This window comes from Lissotriton helveticus, chromosome 11, assembly GCF_964261635.1.
Source record: "Lissotriton helveticus chromosome 11, aLisHel1.1, whole genome shotgun sequence".
NCBI lineage: Eukaryota > Metazoa > Chordata > Amphibia > Caudata > Salamandridae > Lissotriton > Lissotriton helveticus.
In genome coordinates this window covers 945,332,261-945,356,810 of record NC_136072.1, presented here as the reverse complement: position 1 = coordinate 945,356,810, position 24,550 = coordinate 945,332,261, and the positions used below count along the sequence as shown (strand labels likewise).

General features: G+C 47.2%; 1 protein-coding gene across 1 annotated transcript in view; it reads right to left on the bottom strand.

The window, feature by feature from the left end:
* Positions 1 to 24,550, bottom strand: part of PITPNB (phosphatidylinositol transfer protein beta) — a 463,503-nt gene that overhangs the window by 312,467 nt on the left and 126,486 nt on the right. The window contains exon 2 of the mRNA XM_078667295.1: positions 11,816 to 11,846. Coding sequence (XP_078523421.1) covers positions 11,816 to 11,846 — 31 coding nt within the window. The remainder of the gene's footprint in view (positions 1 to 11,815; positions 11,847 to 24,550) is intronic.

The window sequence follows — 24,550 nt, the reverse complement described above, 5'->3', positions numbered from 1 at the left end:
AAAGCTTTCTCTGCATCTAGTAGTATAGCTGCAGCTGGAAGTTTGGGCGTTACATGATTAATTACTGCGAAGAGTGTGCGCAAGTTAACAGAATTGGAGCGATTCAGGACGAATCCTGTTTGGTAAGGTGATATAATTTGATCCACCAATAGGGAGATCCGAGTTGCAAGAACCTTAGCTAGATCTGGTAATCTTGATTCAGTAGAGAAAGGGGTCTGTAGGAGGTGAAGAGCCATCTTTAATGCACATGTTTTCTCCAGGGCCGGCCGTGGTAGGGGGTGCTCAGCTGGCTGTTCCTCTCAGTCCACCTCTGGCAGAGGCCATCCTTACCAGAGAAAACAGTGGCAAGACTCTTCACATTTGGAGGATTCTACCCTATCAGGGGCGAGCAGGTCACAGAGGACTGTGCAGTGATCCCCGTGGCGGTAGATCCGTCTCCTCCCGCAATGAGTTCTTTAATTATCTCATGCTTTTGCTTGGGGGACCGGCTGGCGCAGTTTATGGACAACTAGGTGACTCTGACAGCCGACACCTGGGTGCTGCAGATGGAGCAGGGGTTTCACATGGAGTTCTATGGGGCCCCCATCCAGCGGTCCCCTCCCAGTCCACTCCTCTTCTCAGTTCAGGAAGCCGTTCTCATCCAACGTGAGGTGCAGGAGCTCTTGAACGTTCTATCCCATGTCACTCTGGATTTTTAAGCAATCTGTTCCTGGTGCAGAAACAGTACGGAGGCAACGGCTGGTGATAAACCTTCAAGAGTTCAAAGAGTGGTCAGTACACCGCCACTGCAAGATGGAGGGATTCCATCTGCTCTGCGACCTCCTTTGTCCCAACAATTGGATGGTCTAGCTGGACCTCAAGGACGCCTATCACACGGTCCCAATTTTCCCCCTACATTGCCAGTTTCTTCAGTTCCACCGGCGGAACCAGACTTTCTAGTTCACCTCGCTTCCTTTCAGCCTGTCGTCGGCACCGTGGTGTTTCACCAAGGTTCTGTATCCGGTGGTGGAGCGCCTGAGGGCAGGGGACATGCAGATGATTATGTACATGTACAACATGTTCTTCATGGACCAGTGCCCTCTGACCCTCTCTCGCCAACTGCGTACAGCGGTGGAGCTCCTTCAATTACGGGGGTTAGTTATCAACCAAGCAATATCCAGTCTTGTGCCCTCTCGTTCAATCACCTTTCTGGGTGTCACCAGGATGTAAGGGGGCAGGGAGAGAACCTCAGAAAGAGACAACACGATACATGACTCTATTTGAGAATCCTTTTATTAGTGAGGGCTATACAAGTCTTTCTTTTATTTTTGGTCCTTCCTTCCTTGGGTTTTTGGGCCTCGGTTTGTAGACTCTTCTCTCAGGAGGTCGGGGTTCTGCTTGGTTCACCGGTAGAGATAATGACCCTCGGAGGAAGAAAAGAAAACCACAGGTGACCGCCGGGAAGTCGGTAGAAGGCAGTAGAATAGGGTATCGGTGAGGGAGGTATCACCTGAAAAGAAAAGAAACCAGGACTATAGAGGATGTTCCTGGCACCACCACCAAGTGAAGTCCGGTTAAGTCACCGGCCTTGCTTCCAGCTTTAGATCTATCTTCCTCCCCTTACTTTTTTTGCTCCCCCACAACTCACCGTGATCCCTTACATGCGGAGTCGTACCTTAGTCAGCCATGCTCCTCTGGGAGCGTGGTGGGGCGCATCGCGGGACCGGTGGCCTCCTGGCATCTCCTCTTTCTCAGGAAGGGCTTCTTGGCTTTCCGCGGGAACAGGTATCCCAGCTGGACTCCATGCGCTGTTTTTACCCGGCATCTTTCCACTCTGTCGGGTCTCTCTCCACCTTCAGGACTGCTCGCTGCTTCCTTTTCTAGATTCGTCAACCCCATTTCGCATCCGAATTGGACGGGGTTGTGTCCATCAAAAGGGTCTGCGGACTGCCTCCTTCTTGGTTGTTGGGACCCCGTAAATTTAAAGGCACAGGCAGGTGCAGGAACAAATAGGACTTCATTTGCTATAAGCGTCGAGAAGTAAGGTACCTCTTCCCCCAAGTCAACCTCGACCCCGTGACACTGTGTTTCATGATCCATTCTGTTTAGGCCACACTGAGTCAGCCATCCCTGAAATTGATGAAGATCTGACACGAGGTGCAGAGGATACTAACAAAACTGCAGACCTGCTTGTGCAAAATCGTCAGGGTGGTAAGTCTCTTAACGTCCTTGATCCAGGCCATTTTCCCGGAACCACTCAATTTTCAGGCCCTACAAAGCCTCAAGGCATCCCACCTACGTCGTGGGCTGACATGCGACTACAAGGCCAAGGAGATGCTCAACTGGTGGCTCTCCTATATGAAAGTGTAGAATAGGCGTGCCATTTCTGCCTCTCAACCAGACCTTGTGATCAAGTTGGACACCAGCAGTTCAGTTTGTAGATCACGTTGTGGAGAGTTCACCAACTGCGGTGGATGGTCTGGTGCAGAACGATCACTCCACATCAATTGCCCGGAGTTGATGGCGGGCTCCTTTGCCGTCTGGTGTTGGGCCAAAGACTGGGCACAGTCTTGTGTCCTGCTCAAGATGGACAATGTGGTGGAGGTCTGCGACATCAATCATCTGGGGCTCACACGTTCCAAGACCCTCGCGGATGTCACCAAGAACTTCTGGGAGTACTGCTAGGAGCATCAGGTCTAGGTAATGGCAGAGCATCTAATGGACTCATCCAAGCAGGTGGCGGACTGGCAATCTCGCCATCTTCAGGATGCGAACCTTTGGAGATTGATCCCTCCAATGTTTCAGTCTCTCCAGTCACGTTGGCGCCCCATCACAATCGGCATGTTTGCATCACCCCTGGATCTCCAGCCTCCCAGTACTTCAGTTTGGGACCGGATCCAGTAGTAGTGGCAACCGATGCCTTCCTCCAAGATTGGGCAACGGAACAGGGTTATGCCTTTCACCTGTTAATCATGAGGTTGACGACTTAAGTGTGCCGACAGAGGGAGGATCTGGTGGTGATCACCCCGGTATGCAAGTTAAGTGTGGTTTCCAGTTCTGATGGAACTTTCCTGGTATTCTCCAATCTGTCTACTCCCATTGCCTCATCTCCTGAACGATCCGTCGGCAACCCTCATCCTCTGGTGATGAGCGACTGTCTCCCGCTTATGGCGTGGAGGATTACCAGTCTCAATGGCAAGTCCTGGGCCTTTCTAGAAGTGCAGCGGACCTCGTCTTCCGCACTTGGGCAGACTGTACAGTTAAGAGATACCGCCTGGTCTTGCAGGATGGGTTGGTGTCCGCAACGGAGTTCGGATCCTGTGGGGGTAGACGTTGTCCACATTCTCAACTTCCTAGCCTCCCTTGCCTCTGAAGAGATGGCTTATCGCTCAGTCAATACCTTTCGGTTGGCGATCTCGGCAAGCCACGTTACAGTGGCGGGACTTCCTACTGGGGAGCACCAGCTGGTCCGGAAACTGCTTCACTGGATCACTTCCCACTGGAACTTAGATATTCCATCCTTTAGGATGTGAATAAGGTATTGATTTTATTGTCAGGATGGCCAAGCAGTAAGTCTCTCTCTCGTAAGCAACTATAGGCCAAGTTGGCCATGCTTTTGTGTCTCATCTCTTGCAGGAGAGTGTTGGACGTCAAAGCCCGAGATGTTACGGGATGGTCCTTCACTCCTGATGGGGTTACCTTCCATGTCACTCGTTGTAGAAAGTGCCAATTTCGGGTGATTTCTTACCCAGCTTTCCAAGAGGTTATCAAACTGTGCGTGGTGAGGTGCATTAATGCCTATGAGGTAATGACGGCAGAGCTGCGGCCTCAAGGGAAGAAGCAGCTGCTGATTGTGTTGAGGAAACCCTTTAAGGCACTCTCATCCCAACCATAGCGAGATGGGTTAGGTGGATTATGCTGGAGGCTGGCTTTGATACCATTGTTTTTGGCGTGCATTCAACTCGAGGCGCAATGGCCTCAAAAGCTTTTCTGTTAGGAGCTCGCTTGGAGGATATTTTGAATGCAGCAGACTGGTCGTCAGATTCAACCTTCAAGAGGTACTACTTTAAGCCAGTCTCCTCCATTCCGGCTCTGATGATGGATAAGCTTTGAACTAGCCTAATCCTCACCTCTGTGTCCCAACATAGAATGAAAAATGTCCGAGCTTTCGTAACGGAAAGTTTCAATTCTATTAAGGACACAGAGACGAGGATTAGCCTGCCCACTGATGAATCATGATCCGTCGGGTTACTGGATCTATATCTGGGCATAAGTAAAAAATGATTTCCGGATCTCTGTAATGACTTATTGCTTAGTTCGGTTTGGTTTGTGCAGAAAACCACGGTCCTTTGCTTTGTATTCATTGATGTTTTCGGACATACAGGTTCGGAGTCTTCAAACAGGAATATAATCTTCCAGGGTTGACTTCTAAACAGGAGTGAACTTTTAAATAGGTCAAGAGGCAAATTGGTGACTGCTTAAGGGTGTGCGACGGTCCGCACCTCTCATCCGCTCTTTCACCAGAGGAGGAATGACTGCAACGGTGGTGATATCCGAGCCAAGAAATCCACACAGGAAGAAGGCTTCAGCTCTTCTATGGCTGCAGCTCTGGCTGTGGCGCTTTGGGATCTTCGGGGATTCCAGGGGCTTCGCTCCGAGGTTTCGGCTGCTCTTGGAGAGTTGACACTCCCAGTAAGTGGGCCGGACGGCCAGCCAGAGGTACTCACCGATGGTCTTCCTGGGTTTGGGACTGGTGCCACAAGGCTGCTTCAGTCCTCATCGTAATGGCTCCTAAAGCTCCCAAACAACCCCGTAAGAAGGACTGTTTTTCAACACGGTCAGCAGGGCAGGCAGTTAGAGGGCAGGGAACAGAGCAGATCCATGAGCAGCCAGGTAATGGTGCTGGTACAGGTAAACTCACTGATTTGCAAACAGTGAAAAACTTGCCCAATAGCTTGGGGGCAGTATGAAAGAAGAATTTAGGAGACTCTTCATATTCCCAAGTTGTAAGGCCCTATCCTCGTCTGCTGCAACCTTGGAACTGGGCAATGCATGTGCTTCTTCCGCTACTCCACAACCAGTAATGACAAAATTCTTTCAAATAAAAGATACACTGGCTAATTCGACCCCCCAAACCCTCCAGGGCCCCCCGGCTGTGCAAGGGGAATACCAGATTTTTATCGAGCCCAGTTTGGCTGATAATAGCAGTGGAGTGGAGCTGTTTTCTAAGAAACAGGCGCAGAGGCTAACAACGGGAGCGGGGGGTCCACATCCGTTGAGCCGGGGGCGTAGGAGAGTGCCGGAAGTTGCAATGCTTTAAGTCAGGAGGTAAGTGCTAAACTTGACCTAGGATCCGTACGGAGTATCAGATAGCATGGTGGGAGCTCATTAAATAATATGGCAGAAGGAGCTGATGGAAAAAAAACGTTTCTCTGACAGATGGCTCAGGCTCGGATGCCTCTAAATCTAATCTGAGCGATGATGGATCTAGCACCACCTTAACAGATTTAAGCATCAGAGTAGTGCCAGAGACAGTACTGAAACGCCATAGGTCCCGTAAAAGGCATAGAGGTCCCATGGATCCCCCAAAAAACCCTACCAAGTACAAGGTAAAATGTGACTATTCACATACAAGAATTATGGGTTATACAGATGTCTCTGCAAACCTACAGTCTTTAGACCAATTAGGGCTGGGAGGAGAAGCCATGAGCCCTTCTCTGGGCTTGATCCTGGAGTCAATTAAAGAGCACCGCGCCGAGACCCGGGCAGATAGTAAAAAACCAAGACAAGCAACGAAAAAGCTGGAGGGGGCTATCACAAATGTTAGCAAATCCCGCACTGAAATTGGTGAAAAGTTTAACTGCTTAAAAGAAGGTGGCCAAGGCAGAAATTATTAAGGTTAAGGACCAAGTTAAGTCCCAGGATGCACAACTCTTGGATGTGGAAGCTTGAAGATTTTGAAAATCGGCAGAGACAAAATAACATCTGCTTCCTTGGAATAGAGTAAGGGTTAGAGGGAGAGGATATAAGAACTTCCATGTTGGACTTATTGAAAAATGCATTCCCTGAACTGTCTTGGAAAATTGGGATGTAGAAAGTACAGAGGGCGCACAGATTTCCCATGAATGTACATAACTATGGCAAGGGCCAGGATAAGGAGGAACTGAGGAAACCCAGGGCAATATGGGTTTTCTTTAGCAATTTCCTGCTGAGGCAAGCTATATTTGAGAAAGCCCAACCTGAGGCTAGAAGGAAGTATTGGGGTTCCTCCTTCTTTGTCCACCCAGATTTCTGTCTCACAACAGTGGAACACAGATGGCGGCTCCGCCAGTTGATTAAGCCTTTTCTGGATGCAGAGTTTAAAGCCCAATTACTGGCTCCGGCCAGGCTGAAAATCCTGGCAAGGGGCAATATCAGGTTTTTTTCTTCAGAGATTCAAGCATGAGGATATCTGAGTGAATTATTGGTTGATACAGCTGTTAGAAAGTCCAGTGTCCCAGCTTGGATAATATCCCCGACTTCCCTAGGGACTGCTGGATGTATGCTTAAAGTTTGCTTTGAAGAGAAGCTGTCCACAGGGCCCTATTAGGTACGAGGGTGACACATTGGACTGATAACTTGTGATATCAAGCAAGATTTTGGTAATTCTTATTTTTTTGTTTTTTTACTTGTTTCCTCTGGTGGGAGGGGTGTGGTAGGGGAGGGAGGACCAGTGACACCTTTTGAAGCCGCCTTCACTCCAACCCTGTTTGTGGTCTGGCTGCCTCTAATGGATGGGATGAGGAAGTAAGGGGGGAGTGGGTGGGGCGGGGGATGTTGTGGGTGGGTGGCTTTGGGAGAGGCTGGTCAGGTCAGGGTTTCAAGGTAGTTGAGAAACAGCAAACATTTATATGGATCGGACTGCTAAAGTATCAATGATTTTGAGACTTAAATACCTAGTAAGTAAATGAATCAATAATGTGGTTGGGTCATAGGTCTCGGATGGGCAAGAGTGTATGGAAGACTGACTATGTAGGTGGTGAGCAATATCAGGGGGATGGCTAATTTGTGTATTGTTTCTGTAAACATCTGTGGGTTAAACTGTATTACTAAAAGGAGAAGGATTCAAGAGGACCTAAAACATTTTTAAGCGGATATTTATTGTCTTAAAAAAAAAAAAACACGTGGCCTGGGCACATAAAGACCTGTTGGACACATTGGGATTGTTAGTTCTTTGCTGTACGCCTCAGGAGGTGAGAACTAAAGGGGTGGCAGTCTTCGTAAAAGAGAATACCATCCGCTGCGGATGCAAGGCTTCAGATAAGCATGGGAGATGGGTGATGGTGCAATGCAAGTATAGCTTGGGGTCTTTTACACTTTGCTCACTCTGCGCACCTATTATAGATGATCTCACATTGTTTAACTTCTTAGCAACAGAGATGACCACCTGGCCAGCCCTGTATATCTTATGAGGGGATTTCAATCTAAACAGGCCTAAAGGGGGGCTAAGGGTGAATACAGGGAAGTATGACGTCTGCAAACCACAGGCCTTTAGATACTTCGAATATCTTTTGACTGAAATTGGGCTAATTGATATTTGGGCTAATTTGGAACTATCGGATGCTGGGTTTACGTATTATTTGGCTCCTCATGAAACTTTCGCAAGACTGGATTACTTTTTAATATCGCCCTCATTTGAGGGGGTGGGGGGGAGCACGGATATAGCTCCATCCTGGGCTCATGTCGGACAATAACCCTCTTGTTTTAGAGCTGGTTTTGGAGGGATTGGGGAGGCCATTTAGGAAATGGACCTTCGTTAAGAGCTTTTTGCACGATTCAGAGTATATAAAGTATATGAAAAGATGGATTCCTGAATTCTTTAAAGACAGTAAGGGCAGCTCTCCACCAGGTGGTGTTTGGGATGCATTCAAAGCTTGTGTAAGAGGGGAAACCCTAAGCTTCTGTATTATGAAACAGAAGCACACTCAGCTCGAGATTAGAGAACTGTATCAAAAACAAGTGGAGGTAGAGGCAGACCTGGCAGATGCTGTGTCTTCTGGCTGAGAAATGTCCCCTGCTGTGTCCCCTGCTGTGAACCATATAGTTATAATTAGGTCTCAGCTGAAGGAATTTATGGCTAATAGGAGAGGAGAGAAATATGTAGCCAGAAGACAGGAATGTTATGAATATAATGAACAGGTGGGGCGGGTGCTTGCGATCAGGTCAAGGCAAAAGCATGTGAAAGGCTACATCAGTGAAATCACGGATGGGCATGGTTGCAGTGTGAAAGCTCCAGCAGAGATTAGAGATGCCTTCCGGGCATTCTATGCCAAATTATATAAAGCCTCAGCTGCACCATGTTCTGATGCTTTAGATCAGTATATGTTATGCTTCCTAGATTAAATCCAGCTAGCACTTCGGGACCTGCCAGACGGAAATGCTGTGGGAACCGACTCGATTCCACTACAATTTTATAAAACCTTTACATCTGAATTGTTGGTTGATTTGCCAGAGTTAGAGGGTACGGCATGGAGAGCCCCCTCCAGGCTCATGGGCTACTGCCAATATTGTTTTTTGAAAAAGGGCAAGGTAGCTATGGATTTAGGCTCTTATAGGCCAATCATGTGTTAAACGGTGACATAAAACTCTATGCCAAAATGTTTGCAAATAGACTAGGCCAGATTATTCACAGATTAATATCAATTTGGCAGCACAGGTTTATTACAGGGAGGGGGATTTAGGAGTATGTGCGGCATGTTATTGCTTTTTTCGATGCTACGAATTATCTGGAAGAACCGATGGTAGCTGTCATACTGCACGCCGAGAAGGCGTTCGACAGAGTGTCATTGGAATATCGGTGGAGAGTCTTGGAGGCCTATGGATTAGGGGGACCCTTTACCCAAGCAATTTGGGTAATGTATTTTAATCCAGTAGCTCGACTTCAGATTATGGGGCAGGAATCTCAGCCCTTCTACATTGAATGAGGTACAAAGCAGGGCTGTCCGGCTTCCCCCTTGCCTTTTGCTTTATATATAGACCCCCTAATGTGTGACGTGGAAGCTCCTATTGAGGTGATGCCGATATATTTACATGGGTGGGAAGCTAAGGTACTAGCCTATACAGACAATGTCGCAATAATTACAAGAGACCATGATAAAGCTCTTTATACAATCGAAAAAATAAGTGAAGATTTTGGAGCCTACTCCGGGTATGCATTAAATAAGGATGAGATGCAAATAATTGTGAATCGATTTACAGGCACCAGTGATAGTCGAGTGGTGAATCAGGCCGTATATTTAAGGGTCACTATTTCTCCAATTTGGGAAAAGTGGTTGAACTGAACCTCTCCCTAGTTATTGAAAAATCTAAAAAGGACTTCAGAAGATGGTATAATCTTTCTATTATGGGAAGGTGAAATTTAGATAAAATGATCTTTCCCACAAAATTACTGTATCTGTTTCGCACAATCCCTCTTGAATTTGGAAACGCCTGGTTTAAAAGTATAGCCATGCTTGTGGCTAGATTTATCGGATCTTCTGGGTAAGTTAGGAGATCCAATAGGTATTTGTGCCTCCCCAGGGAAAGGGGTGGTGGGCGCTGCCAAATCTTAAACTATACTGTTTATTGTCAGTATTGCAATATTTGTATCCTCTTTTTGATAATAGGGTAGGTACAGAGCCGGAAGAGGGGCATGTTCCATCAATTTTTGAATTATTAATGAGGACTGCTGTTTGCTAAAATATTTTAACAAAGTTATTATAAAAGACCATGATTTAAGATCATGACGGTGGAATTTAGGAATTGGACGGGGATCACGAAGAAGCTGGGGGTAGGGAGGTATAGTCGGTATACCCATCTGTTTTAGAACAGCCACTGCCTGGATTATTTCATGATGGATGAGTCTCGAAATGGGAAGAAGCCGGTGTAGGCAGGCTGGGAGACCTGCTTTCGGGCGAACATGTTGCATCATTTGCAGGGATCCAAACTAGGTTTAACATTGGAGCACGTGTTTTTTTAAAATATTTACAGCTCATGGAATTTCTGTTGAAAAAGGGTGGGGGCATTGCGGGCCTTGCTGCGATGCCTCTATTGGAAATATTGACGAGGGGGATATCACAATATCACAAATATATGGCTGTCTCATCGAAGGGATCCCGGATGATTTAGAAAAGCATGAAAGCAAGTGGCGGGCAAGAGTGAAGGTGGAAATCTCCTGCCTTCTGGAATCTTTAGACATGTGGACCACATTTTTGTGCTCACTTAATTTGCAAACCCAACATTAGAAGACTAGTTTTGAACTATGTTACCCAAGCAAAGATAGCCAGTCGGGGGTGGGGAGGCTGATGGCTGGTATCAGATGCCCGCAATGCCGAGACCCAAATGCAGATCTGGTTCTTAGGTTTTGTACATGTCCCTGTCTTAATGTACCTACATCTGAAATTGAAATATTTCTAAATTAAATCCTTAAAAAGAATATCACCCTGTCACCGCAAGTTATGATGCTGGGTATTGATGACGCATCCAAAGGGATGGGTGCCAAACTAACTTTTATCGCAATGGCAGTCTTTAGATTATGTGTTGCTTCTGCATGGGTGGATTTGTTGCCTCCCACATTTCATCAATGGAGAGGAGCTTTTAATCTATTTTTAAACTAGAGAAGGCACTTTACGAGCGGAAGGGGAAAAAAGCGAAAACAAAGGGATAAAGGATATGGGGACCCCTGCTGGAATGTGAGGCCTCTTATCAGTGGTAGGAGGATTTTTAGATAGGAAAGATCACTGTTCTGTAAATAGTCTTTGAAGATGCATTTGCTCGACTCAGGACTTAATCTTATATTCTGTATTGTGTGGTAAGATAACTCTTTGCACTATATCTTGGGGATAAATTTGATATTGCGCTGGATGGCCATTTTATTAAATCTGACATTCATTTATTGGATATGATTCTATTTATGACCTTCCCATGTAATACTTGCTGTTGCAGATTTGGTATTCTCAATAAGAGAAAAGAAAATTTAAAAGAAAAAAGAAAACGTTCACAGTCGAGGAGTGAGAATATTCCACGGTCGGCTTTGTCGCAGGAAGAAAGAGGAGGCTCGATGAGGGACAACGCACTTACAGGGGCGGGAGGCTCCTGATTGGATGGAGTTGTTTTTCTCCAGAACTTCATAGTTTCCCAGGGATCATGGGAAATTAAGTCATTTGTCGTTTACTGTTAGTTAACATGGCTGCTGTTTGAATAAAGAAAAGCCTAATCTTCGCCTTCATGAATAGAATTTAAACTTTCTGTTACGAAAGCTAGGGCATTTTTCATTGTGATCCGCTCAAGTAGTAATCAGGGCCCAAGTGTACATTTTTGGATACTAGTGTTGTGGGCTAGAACAGAAATACATTAAAGTTGCAAACACTGTACATATAATAAAATGGCCCTGTGTCTTGAACTATTGAACAGCAAATGGTCATAACAAATTTATAACAGTGCACACGCTGATGAACCGACAAACCTGTGATATACCTGCCCACAAAAGTGAAATCGCACACAAAGTGTTAAAGAAGACTGAAGATTAGCTTCGTGGCGCAGCCCTACCTCCTAAACCTCCGATACATGTCCTTAGGGAGTTTGCTGACAACATAATTCAAAGAAATGAGGAGTCATTATCATCCCAAGAATAAACACATGTCTGTAGGGGATACATGCACGCCACATGGGTGAAAAATGAAAAGATGACAGAGGTAGCAGTGCAAGTGAAAAGTACATGTGCAGGCAATGGAAAAGGTCCGCAAATGAAAACTGCCAAAGAAATACTTTGTTTCTAGGATTTCTATACCGAAAATATCATAATATATAGATGACATACCTCTTCCACCGAGCAAGGTAAAACCACACGGCTGAAAGAAAAAAAAGGGACTAATTAAAATAAAGTAAATACTAGACATGTTTAGGTTAGTGTGGTTTACCTCTTTCGAATTACAAGTGATTGCTCTACTTAAGTACACATTTAATCACATTGCGCGTAATGCTTGCCAACGTTTTCAATAGTGAATTAAATAAGTATTTGTCACTCAATTACGGTTTATCAATGATTCCCTGATAAAATGGGCCATATTACATACTTGCAAAGCAACTGTAGTTTAATATGACATAATTACAAGGAAACAAGGACTACATACTTCAAAACAACACCTTGAAATTCCTACAGAAAAAATAGAGAAGCGTGCTTTCGATTAAGTGCTGATGATTTAGGAGTATAAAATTCACAACATATTTTTTAGTTTATTCTCCGAGTTAAAGTCACTAAATCAATGTCCAAGGGTCATGAAAGTGACAATAAATCAACATGTATGATTGTAACTTGAATGCTTCTGTCAGTTTCGTATCAAATTATACAGGCAACAGGATATACAAATCATAAAAAATGAACATGCCCTTACACAAATTCACAAAATGTAGGTTGCCTAACCAGCAGCAGTTAGAGATCAATATAGAAATAAAAATAAAGGGAAACTGGAAGAACAGAAAATAGACGCACTTGCTTCGCAGGGGCGGGGGGGGGTCACTTGAGGGACTACTTGACCCAGTTCGCACCGCGTCAGAAGGCACCACCTCGCACCAGCTGATATTGCGATTTTTACGGCCATCATAAACCTGCAGCGCGGGACGCACTTGCTTTTCTGGGTAGGGCTTCTAGCCCCAGTTTGCTCTGCACCAGGAGGCGCCACCTCGCATCAGCTGAAAACGCATTTCAAGCACCATAACAAACCCACAGCGCCAGACTGGGTCAATTCTCTAACATTTGCTTCTTAACCCCTTAGGACTGTACAATCCATCAAGTACAGGTTGGGAAAACACAAGGCCACCATCGGAGGCGACACAGCTTGCCAAAAAGACCCGTGGATATTTAAATCCCAGTAAGGTAAGTCTAGTTATCCATAATTTCTTTGTGGGTGTTCTGAAGAATGACATCTCTAATGTGGAGGAAGTACTTGCATCTCAGGGGAGGTCGGATTTTTCTCATCCCTTTTAGGTCCCAAGTATTTCCGATCCCGGTTCTCTTCTAGCAGTTAACACCACTGGGTCAGGGACTGCTCCCATCGTCAGCATTCCTCCTTCGAGTGGTGTAGTGGAAAGACGCCCTATTGAAACTCGTGCAGATGATGGGACAGCCGCCATATAAGCGGGAGCCTCTCCCGGGATTGTTCAGGGGCAGATTTAGCGCCAGACCCTTGCATGCCAGCACGCTAAAGGGAATTGCCTGCAGCAAAAGGTCCTCATCCTGGAAATCCACCCACTATGGTCTCTGCAACCTTGAGAGAATCGGTCATTAATAGTGCAACCAAAGACTCCATGGATAATCTTGCAGTCAAACTAAGCACACTGATTAAGGGTTTACTTCATCCCCTGGAACAATGCTTCGGAAACAATGTGCAAGATCCTAAAATGGCTATTTTTAAGTCTTCCCCCTGTGAAGCTCTAAGGACCAAGTGCACGCATATCATTAGCGCCGCCGCCGCACAAAGGACATTAGGCAACTAGTTGTGTCCTCTGCGTGGTCCTGACTGCTTTACCCGGGCCACGCACCTTTATTTACAGCTGGCGTGTGACGACACGCGCCAACGCTAACGTAACACCTCTGACGCGGGTAGACTGCACCGCTATCCCGCGTCGGATAACACTACATTCCTTCCAATCTTTATTAAACAACAAACAAACGTTGATCAAGTAGATCTGTTACCAGTCACTAAAATTCCAGTCCCAGGTCCGTCACACCATGAAGTCGGCCAGTCGGGAGGATGGAGCCGGGTTTCTTCTCAGCCATTTCTGGAGTGCTCTCCCCATGATGATGGCAATGGCGGGGTAATTCCCTGAGAGACTTCGCTCTCAGGGGCTCTCACAGGGGAACTTGGCAGACCTCCAACTGGTGTTCCCGGCAGGGAAGGGGTGCCCTGGTCGGATCGGTTTACATCTTCAGTGGGGGTCGTCCCTTGATCACCATCTGGGCCTTCCTCCACTGGCGGGTGACGTGGTCTGGCGTCCAGGTTGTCTGACAATTGCTGGTCCGGAGTTCCGGCGTGCACCTTTTTGAAGAAAGATGTTGCGTGTGATTTCCTCGGTTCCTCTCCTGGCTGTTATCATAGTGCCAGTTCGGCGGATAACTGTCCAGGGCCTATGTTCGAATGGAAGCCGGAACTTGCTCCCAATGTACCCGTCCTTGACAGACTCTGTCCCTTACTTGAATGACTGACATCCGGGCTCGTCGGTCAGCGTTGGCCTGGTCATTGGAGCTGGTCCTGTTGGCTAGGACCTTTCCAGCGTCAATCTGAGACAGGGCACAGTTTGGGTGATGCGGGATGGTGTCTCGCACTACTCGGCCCATGCTTGCCGGCCATGGAGCTGCCTCGGTCGTGAGATGGGGCATCAAACAGTATTCTCTCAGGAAATTGTATATGGCCCTCTCGAGCGGCGATCCATCGGCATGCGCGATGCGTATTAGTTTGTTGAGAGTAAGCATGAACCTCTCTACTTCCCCATTTGCTTGAGGCCAGCGCGGGGTCACTTTCCGGTGCTGAATCCCCTAGGCCTTGAGATAGTCTGCAAACTCTTGTCCATGGAAGGGTGGACCGTTGTCTATCTTCACCACTTTGAATATTCCGTGGGGAGCAATGGTCTTCTCAAATTTTGTAACGACCTCCGTGGCTGTCTGACTTCCCACAATCTCGACTTTGGGGTAATTTGTGTAGTCATCGATGATCACTAGTGCATAGTGTCCATCCGGGAGGTGTCCAAAATCCACACTCACGCACTCCCATGGCTGTTGGGGGTTTTCTTCAGTGATGACGGAGTGAGGGAGATCCGGTTGGACCGATGCTTGGCACCATGAGCATGTTCTGACTGTTTGTTCAACCAGTGGGTCTATCCCTGGGAACCACACCTTGGCTCTCAGACGACTCTTGGTCTTTACCATGCCTTGATGTTCCCGGTGTGCGAGGTCTACTGCTTGTTGAGCCAGACTTAATGGGATCCACAGTCGAGGGCCTCGGAGCAGACAACCACTACTGTCGACCGAAAGTTCATCCCTGACCCGCACAATTGACTCCAGGGCGGTCTTTGCTTGCGGTGTCCGTCTGGTCATGGTGGACTGAACAGGGCGCCAGTCATTCGATTGGACTGCAATTATGGCCAGTTGCAGGCATTCATCACTCCGGGTGGCTTCTACAGTGGTCTCGAGACTCATGGGAAGTGGTCGGGATCTTTCCGATACAAGTCGGATATATTCTTTAGTGTCTTCGGCATCCTCTTCTTCCGCTTTGGTGGCCGCCCTGGGATGCCTCGAAAGGTAGTCCGCTGGATTGGACAAGCCTGGTTTGTATTCCACTCGATAGTCATACCCCTGCAGTTGAAGGATCCATTTTTCAATCCTCGGTGGAGGTTTGGATGCTGACACTTGAAACAGGGGGATGAGGGGTTTGTGGTCTGTGAACACTGTGAATGGATGGCCGTTCACGTAGACATTGAAGTGCCGACAGGCCCAGTGGATGGCGATTGCTTCTCATTCTATTTGCGAGTATCTCGCTTCTGTGTCTGTCAGGGAGCGGCTCGCATATGCGATCGAGGCCCACTCTCCAATTCCTTGCAACCGTGCGAGCACGGCTCTGAACCTATATGGGCTGGCGTCCACAGCAACGTTGGTGGATCGGGTCGGGTCGAAGTATGACAGTGTCGTGTCTGCCGACAGGGCTGCTTTAATATCCTTGAAGGCTTGTTCATGTTCGGGGCCCCACTGCCATGCGGTGGAGGATTTCGTCAGTTCCCTGAGGGGCTTTGTGAGGTTGGACTAATATGGGACAAAACGCCCGCAAAAGTTCACCATTCCTAGGAAACTTCTTATTTCTGAGATGTTGGAGGGTGCAGGGGCTTCTTGTACGTCTCGCACCTTGTAGGGGTCTGGGGCCACTCCTTGGTCCGAGAACGTGTAGCCAAAGAAACTGATCTTGTTCTTTAAAAACTGGCACTTTTCTCTGTGTACGATCAATCCGGATTTTCTGATCCTCTGGAGAACCCCACGAAGTCTACGATGGTGATCTTCTATCGACGATGCGTATATGAGTAGGTCATCGCTTACGTTTAAGACCCCTGGTATCCCGCTGAGGACTTCACGGATGGTGTTTTGGAAAACCTCTTTGGCACTCGAGGTCCCGAAATTGAGGCATCGGTATCTCCTGAGACCGACGTGCGTAGAGAAGGTGGTGATGTATCGGGAGTCCGGGTGTAGTGGCAGTTGGTGATAGCCGGACCGGAGGTCCATCTTCGAAAACCACCTTGCGCCGTTCAGTTCTCACAAGATGTCGTATATGGTGGGGGTTAGGTTACGTTCCCTTTTCACCGCGGCGTTTGGGAGGCGCATGTCAACGCAGATGCGGACTTGCCCCGGCTGTATCGGTTTCCGTACCACTACGATCGGGGACACCCACGGGGTGGGCCCACTGACCTTTTCGATAATCCCTTGCTTCTCCAGTACCTCCAGCTCTTCTTCAACCTTCTTTCGCAGGTGGAACACAATGCGCCTGTGCCTCAGCGCCACCAGCTGGACTGACGGGTCAATGTGGAGAGAGACTTCTTTCCCTTTCAGGCATCCATTACGTTTGAAGATGTCTTCGAACTCCTCCATGATGGCCTCTAGTTCCTCATCTTGTACCGCCATGGCGAATGATATTGGACTCAGCTCTTCTGCTGATTGTCCACTTATCAGCATACCGCTTCCTTTCTTGGTCACGTACACTGTGCTGGGGGTCTTGAGGTCCTGGTGTCGCAGCTCAGTCTTGAAACATCCCAGGAGAGGGATTGGTGTCTTCTGTCCATATGCAAATACCCTGATCCTTGCCTCGCGTAGTGGTGGGCGTTGGCTTAGTTGATTATATACATTGGCAGCCTCTAGTACAATCGAGGCCCCAGTGTCAATAGTGGCTCTCACATTCTGGTGGTGGATCTTGATTCTGCACAGTGGAAGTCGTCGTCTCTTCCGTTGCGGCTGATCAACTGTGAATACATAGTGGACCGGGTAGTCTCCCGCGTCGTCATCCATGTCCTCACTGTTCCGCTCTTCAATCACTGTCTGTGCTGCTTCTTTCCGTGATTGAATGGTAGCAGGTGCCAGCAATTGTTGTGGCTTGGGCATCGAATGTGAGATTTGGTTGATTCTTAATCCTAGATTCTTGGCTACTTCATTGGGAGTGGGAGCCACGCCCAACGCCTCGGGCCACCACCTGGGAGTCCAGTTTATGGCTGCTCCTCCAAACAGCATGATCTCCGATTTCTCGGCATTCAGTTGGAGGAAATTGGTCCTCATCCAGGCGGCAATGGTCTTCATGCTCTCAGAAAAGGTGATTTGTATATTGGGGTTAGATTTATCGAAGGTAAGGAGGAGTTGGGTGTCGTCCCCGTAGGAGATGGGACTGAACCCTATGTTCCTCATAAATTTGGCCAAGGGGGTAACATAAATGTTAAATAGAGTGGGGCTCAGACATGAGCCCTGCGGTACCCCCTTTGTAACTTTGGTGGTGTTCGATCTAAAAGTTCCGAATGTAACTGTCTGGGTTCTGTCAGTAAGGAAGTCATTCAACCATTTTAGTTGCAACCCCCTGTCCTCCAATGCCCTGAAGTCTCTCCAGTAGGATATGGTGCGAGATGGTGTCAAACACCGCGATAGGTCAAGCAGCACCAGCAGTGCTGCCTGACCATTATCCAGGGCCATTCTGATATTGTCCGCTACCTCAATTAAGGCAGACTCGGTGCTGTGTTCGGCCCGGAAACCTGACTGGGTGGCATCAAGAGGTTTCAATAAAATCGGACAAATGTTTGTTTATGTGTTTTTCAATAAGTTTGCTTTGAAGGGGGAGCAAAGAAATGGGGCGGTAATTGGACAGCTCAGTGGCGGAAATCTTAAGATTTTTAAGGATGGGTACAACTTGAGCTGCTTGATTGACTGGAATCCCATGCTTTGTCACACACTCCTGGTACTCTCTCTATTGATAGCCCTTCAGTCCATTTTCTAGGAGGCCTCACAAAGTAACCTCAAGTATATGTAAGTTGTAATATAGCTAGACTTGCCTCCAAATGTAGTGATACGAACTGGCACTTACATATTTGAAATTTTAATGGGATATGCCAACAAGAATCATTGTATTGTTTTATTAAGGAGGGATACAAAGCTTATTTTGTCCCGGCTGTCGAATCATGCTCTGGCAGGGCTAAAGGGGGCCTAATGATTTATCTCCTATTGGTAGTGAATTCACGTGTTTTTGATCTTTCCTCTGGTTCAGTGTTACAAGTTTTAAGGATAATGCTGCCAAATTTCTGCCAGGATGGCTCGCCTAATTTAATTATTGCTGGTGATTTTAATATACATTAATGTGAGAACCCTCTTGTTGATACGAGTACAAATGTTTCTACAGGATTCAGAATGGTTTACACATGAAACATTCAAGAGAAGGTACAGAGTTAATTAACATCCTGCCCACCAAGAACTTAGTGTTCTCCCTGCATAAAATGGTTAACTCTGCAGCCTCGCAAATTCTTCCCACTTTCACAGGCAGGAGATGTTCCACCTTTAGAGATTTTATTTTTGTCTCAACTCCTTTATTGACATCCAGTTTTAACATCACATAGTGTTTACAGTGATCACAATCCTGTTTCCCCCACTCTGCTGTGTAGGAAGCCTATTTTATTAAGAGCAATTGAGTTTGCAGGTGCCTTAGGTCCAACTGAACAGGGTAGGCGCTTAAGGTGGGCAATGGTGGAGCCCAAACGCTTCATTCCGACCCGGTTTAATAGCTGCATGCAGGATTTTGCCAACTGTTTAGATTAGTCCACTAGTGATCAAGCGATCCTAGGAGCTTTTGGGAACATCTCCAACAAGGTAACATCGCTCTTACTCCGCCCAGCCACTAACCTAACTTCCTCTCCCCCTAGTTGGCTTGACTCTGGGTGCTCAAAGGCCCCGCGGACCCTAAAGAGCAGACTAAAAACCAGCCCCAGAGATAGAGAGCTTGTTTTTAACTCCATCTTGATTTACAAGATGGAGCTGAAAAGGCGTAAAGACAAGAGTGGGTCAATCTCACACAGTCAAGAACGTGGAAGAGCAGTTTGACCTTCTGGTTTATCATCAATCAATTAGGTTTCACTCAAGCCAACTACGCTGCTATATATAATCATATTGCCGCTAAGTTTGTGGATTTCCCATTTTGAATAACTATATAATTACTTGCCCCAAGTGGAGGCGTGTGTGCCTGAGACACTTACTAAAGAGAGGTCAAACCTGGTTTTCAACTTAGAGGAAGTTACTCAGGGTATCCTAGGGCTTACAAGCAATAAGGCCCCGGAGCCGGATGGTATGACTGCTCAGCCTTGTATCTTATTGATGTCACAGTCCGTGGCCCAGTACTGACCCAGATTTAAAATGCGGCAGTCAGGGAGGGCCCCCGGCAGTCAGGGAGGGGCCCCCCCCTTTCTTGGTCCACCTCATTCATAGTTCCAGTTGTCAAAAAGAGGGATAAGGAAAACTCACAATACTATAGACCTATATCCCTTATCATAAAAGGTCTTGGGGCAGGTTCTGATGGTAAGATTATCAAGTTGGGTAGGGGAGAATAATATCATCTCAAACCTGCAATATGGGTTTAGGCAAGAAATGTCTACTTCTGACCAGTGACTGAACATGGACTTGGTGGTTAATAAACACACTGTTGCCGGCCCTGAATCTCTCCATCTGGCCTTTATGGACCTTACATCTGCTTTCGATAAGGTCAACAGGGATTCACTGTGGGTTATCCTTTTAGGGATGTGGGTGGATCCAAATATTGTTTACTTTTTACAGGACCTCCACGCTCAAACCACAGCATCAGGTTTTTACCCCCCAGAGTTTTATATAGCGCAAACTTGACCCAAAGGTATCAGAGCACTTGGCATGAGTGCCAGTTGTGTTACAGATAGACACATTTATTATTTATTTTTTATTTTTTGTTAGGGGCGGGGAGATTAAGTGATTTGCCCAGAATCACAGGTTGTTGAGCATCCCTACCGAGACTCAAACTGGCTCCCCAGCTTTGAGGTCGACCGTTCTAGCCATTAGGCTATCACCTCTGAGCATAACCGATGGGTGATCCAAGGGCAGGCAGGGATGAGTAACCTAAGCTGCCCACCTGCTTGATGAACCAAACGGCACCGTGATCAATCCAATCGGCTCAACCATTTTATCCGGGGATTTTCCCCCTTAAATACCGTAGACCACTAGTCCATGACTTTACTCACGCCTTTTTAGGGTGGAGCGTTGCAAGGCAAGCCCCTGACTGCTCAGGCCATTTGTTAGGTACTTCAGCCAGACAGCTAACACAGATACTTTCAAAGTTGGTAAAGGGGTGCACCAAGGGTGCATATTAGCTCCTTTCTTATATTCTCTTTACATTAATGGCCTTGAACAGGCTTTGCTGACTGTATGGGCCGACTGCCCACATTTGGGATCCCGTTAGTTTCCGATATTACTCTATGCAAACAACGCAGTCCTGATGACAAGAAAAGCTAGGGGTTTTCAAACCAATTGTAGCCTTTATGGACAAGTTAGCCGTGGCAATCAATCTTACAAAGTCCTATGTGATGGTGGTGGGCCCCAGCTCGACCAAGATGCAAACCTTTAGTATTTGTAACCACAAAATGTTTAAGGATAAGGCATTTCCATACTTAGGAGTATTGTTTGACTCCTATACAAACTAGAAACCTCTACTGGCAGCTAAGAACGAGGCGTTTGCCAGATCAGTTGCCATAGTTTTTAGCTTTGCTTCATGACTGGTAGCAAACCCATTAAGACCTTGGTGATGATCTACCACGCTAAATGCATCTCCAAGGTCTCATATGGAAGTGAAATCGGGGGCAATGTGGAAGTTAACTGCTTTCAGACTACCAAAAACAAACTCTTGATGCAATTACTATGTATTCCCCAAAGCACCTCTTCTCTGTGTCCATGAAGAGCTGAGCGTGGGCTACGTGAGTGATCTCTTAGCCCTCAGTCCTCTGGTGGGTTGGATTCGACTGGACGAAGGAAGAACTCAGCATGAACAGGTTGATTTTAAAAGATTGCCTTTCACTTGAATGTGTTTTTTAAATCCCACGGATTAACTACATAAGGATTCCATTTTGTTATTGTGGAGGGAGGAGCTTTTTAACAATCCTGGTAACATTTGTAACTCCGAAAGAAAGTGGGTAAAGGATAACATTTTAACAGGGATATCTATGTATCGAGGAGAGACTGAACTGGTGAAACCTTCGGTCTGGAGATACACATTACTGAAAAGAACTCCGACAATGGAGCCTTACCTTGCCCTTGTTAAAAAGAATAGAGATCTTTTTCTGTCACTAGTTTTAGACTAAATCTTTTGCATCTGTAGTGAGCTTTTCCCAAACAATGTTTTGACCCTGGGTCTATAGGTCCCTGGAGCTGCAACAATCTGTCTCTGCAGGACACACTACACTTTGTGATGCTCTGTAAATTATATACTGAACATAGAAGACCTTTTATTAAACCACTTTTAAAGGGCAAAGGATTTTCTCAAGTACATCCTGCACTTATATTTTTTAGATTTTTCCAATGAGTTTACAATTTTGAGTGTAACCTGCTTTTAAGAATTATAATGAACATTAGGAACCTGCGGAAAGATTAATTGGGTTTTACCCATTTTAACATGTATTTTATATTGATTGTATTGTATATTTTATTACTAATTGTTTTAGTTCTTGTATATTATGGTTCAAAAAGTAACCAAATAGGGTGGGCGTAGCCTACATTCAATGAAGATGACAGCTTCCTAGAGCGGCTCCATAGTCCTTCCACCTCATCCCCTACATTAAGCTGCTTAATCCGGCCCCTAGCCGCAACCCAGACCACCGTAGGGTTGGCGGGCATATGGGGATACCATAACCACATGTCCTGACATCGAAATACAGTGGGGCCTGTGTGGTGAGGCGGAGCCCCAGGCTCAGGTGCACAGATTGCTTCAGGAGGCAGGCACTGTTGGGAAATACTGCCCATGAGTTAGTCTGCCGTGCCTGCGGTGTGCCGCTTCACTCAGCTGGGCCTGAAGTCGCCTGCCACCCCCACCGCCCCATCAGCGGCTGCGGCCCAGAATCACACTGCAGCAGTGAAGGGGTGTCCGTGCGGGTTAACCAGCGAAGGAGGTGAGAGCCGGAGCGGTCTGAGACAGCCTGAGGAGACCGCCGGTGTGGGTCTCCCTCACGGTGGCGGGCCGATTGAAATATGCAGCGGTCCTGGGGGAAAGAGGTGGAGGAAGGGATCAGAGCTATGCTGAGGGCACTTAGAGGCAAACTACAGGAGCAAACAGCAACATAGGCCACTCTAAGCAGAGGCCTTGATGATGGTGAGAAGAGAGTAGCCATTCTAGGCCCTGCCAGAATCTGCTTGGGTGAGACACTATACTGGACACTCTAAAGTTACGTGAGAATCCCTTGATTGTGCTCTATAGCCCTGAAATCTCCAGTGTACAAAAAAAGAGAAGTGGCCCCACCAGCCAAGGGAACAGGGTACTACTCAACAGTAGAATATTAGGGTTTCCCTTGGATATCTTTTAGGACCCACAGAAACATCAACTCTTACTTACTTTTACAACACCATACCCAACCCCAATTACACTCTGCAGGCCAAAATGAATATTCCCATTTAGTCTCAACCACCAAACTCGAAATACAATATAATCAATTTATTAAAAAAGTTAACTTAATATTCCCTTAACCCTAATATTCTACTCCTAAAATCCCCAGTGACACCCCATTGACTGCTGGGGTGCGGGGGCTGGAACTTTTCCCTCTCTCCGCCTCTGCTCCTCCAGGCAACAGGCCCTGCTCACTGCACGGGCCCTGCGTCCTGAAGGGACGTTCTGCAACTCAACTAAAGTGTTGTGGTCTTGCAGATACTGGTGGAAAGGGAGAAACGCAGTGAGAAACCAGACGGGCCACTTGCGGTGAATGCATGTGTTAACTGGCAGGCAGCTGCGAGTATCCCAGTGTCCCATCAGTCCCACACCAGTTCTACTTCATCTGCACCAACAGAATGACAGGCGGAAAGAATATGCGAGGATCCCACCAGCCCAAACTTGACAGATTTCGCTCCCAGAGGTCCTGAGACTCAGGAGGGCTCCCAGGATCAAACCTCTCCGACAACCTCGCAAGCATCTGGAGGTGTCACTCTGTCTCTTCATGACATTATGGTGGACATACACTGGCTGGAATTGCACATGGACTCGGTTACAACAGAGGTCTCACTAATGCAGGCAGATCCCTGCAACATGGGGGAAAGAGTCAAGGAGGTGAAGGATTCAGCAGTGACGCTGCTTCAGCACACAAAGGTTCTCAAGGTCCAAGTTGGTGAGCTGCAGGCCTCTAACAAGATTCTGGACTAGAGGCTTGAGGATTATGAGGGCAAATCCAGGTGTAATGTCCGCTTTCAGAGAGCCCCTGAACAAGCAGAAGAACCACCCACAGATCTATTTGTGGAGGACCTTATTCTCTAGCATCTCCAGCCCAGCGGCCTCTCCAAGTATTTTTCTGTAGAAAGGGCCTACCGAGTGCCGGTTGGGCGTCTGCGCTCCACTAAGACCCATCCTTGCCCATCTCTTTAATTTCTGGGTCCGGAACGTCTTGCTCCAGACAGCTCGCACAGATCCACCAATGGTGAATGATAATGCACCCATAACCTTTTTCCTGGATTTCACATTGAAGGTGCAGAGGCAGAGACATAGCTTTGTAGAGGTGAAAAAGGCCCTGAGGGAGAAAGAAGTAAATTTCTCAATGCTGCTCCTAGCTAGGCTGCGAATTGAATCCGAGGGTAAGGCATGGTTCTTCTTAACACCGGAGGAAGACTGGGAATGACTTGAGGGATGGCGAACAGTTGGAGGCCCCGGGCATGGGGCGCGGAAGGGAGACCGAGGAGATCAGTGGCATCTGGAGGACAATCCACAGGAGGAAGCTCACTAGTAGATTAGGCTGCGGTTCAACAACAGGAGTACCGACTGTCTGACTGGATCACAAACATATAGGGGGTGTACTCCTCTTTGATGGCGGTGGCGGACAGCAATGTAACTGTACTATGGCCTGGGGATGGGATGCTTTGAATACCCAGGAACCTGGGCGAGAGATCTCTTAATTGCTCTGACTGTCGGGACGCCCCTTACTCTGCAGTAGATACTACATTGTGGGCATTAACCTTGTTTAACTACCAAGATCGCATTATTATCCTACCTGGTCTAATGGTTAAACAGTTTTTTTTCACTATGGGGATGGGGGGGCCTGTTCGTAGGGAGGTCCGCGGTCACCAGAGTTTAATATGTTGGGCTGGGGCTACAGGAGCTCTGCAGAGTTAGCGGGCGGGCAGTTTTGGGTCCATCATGCAGGGAAGCGGGTATTTCTATTGTTATTTCTATTAGGGTTCCCACTGGTAACCAATGGGGTGGGCAAGAGGGGGTAGGGTGTTGTTTAATGGGTTCTTTCTTTTCATTCACTTTGACTCGAGAATGGCAGTTTTCATACACTGCTC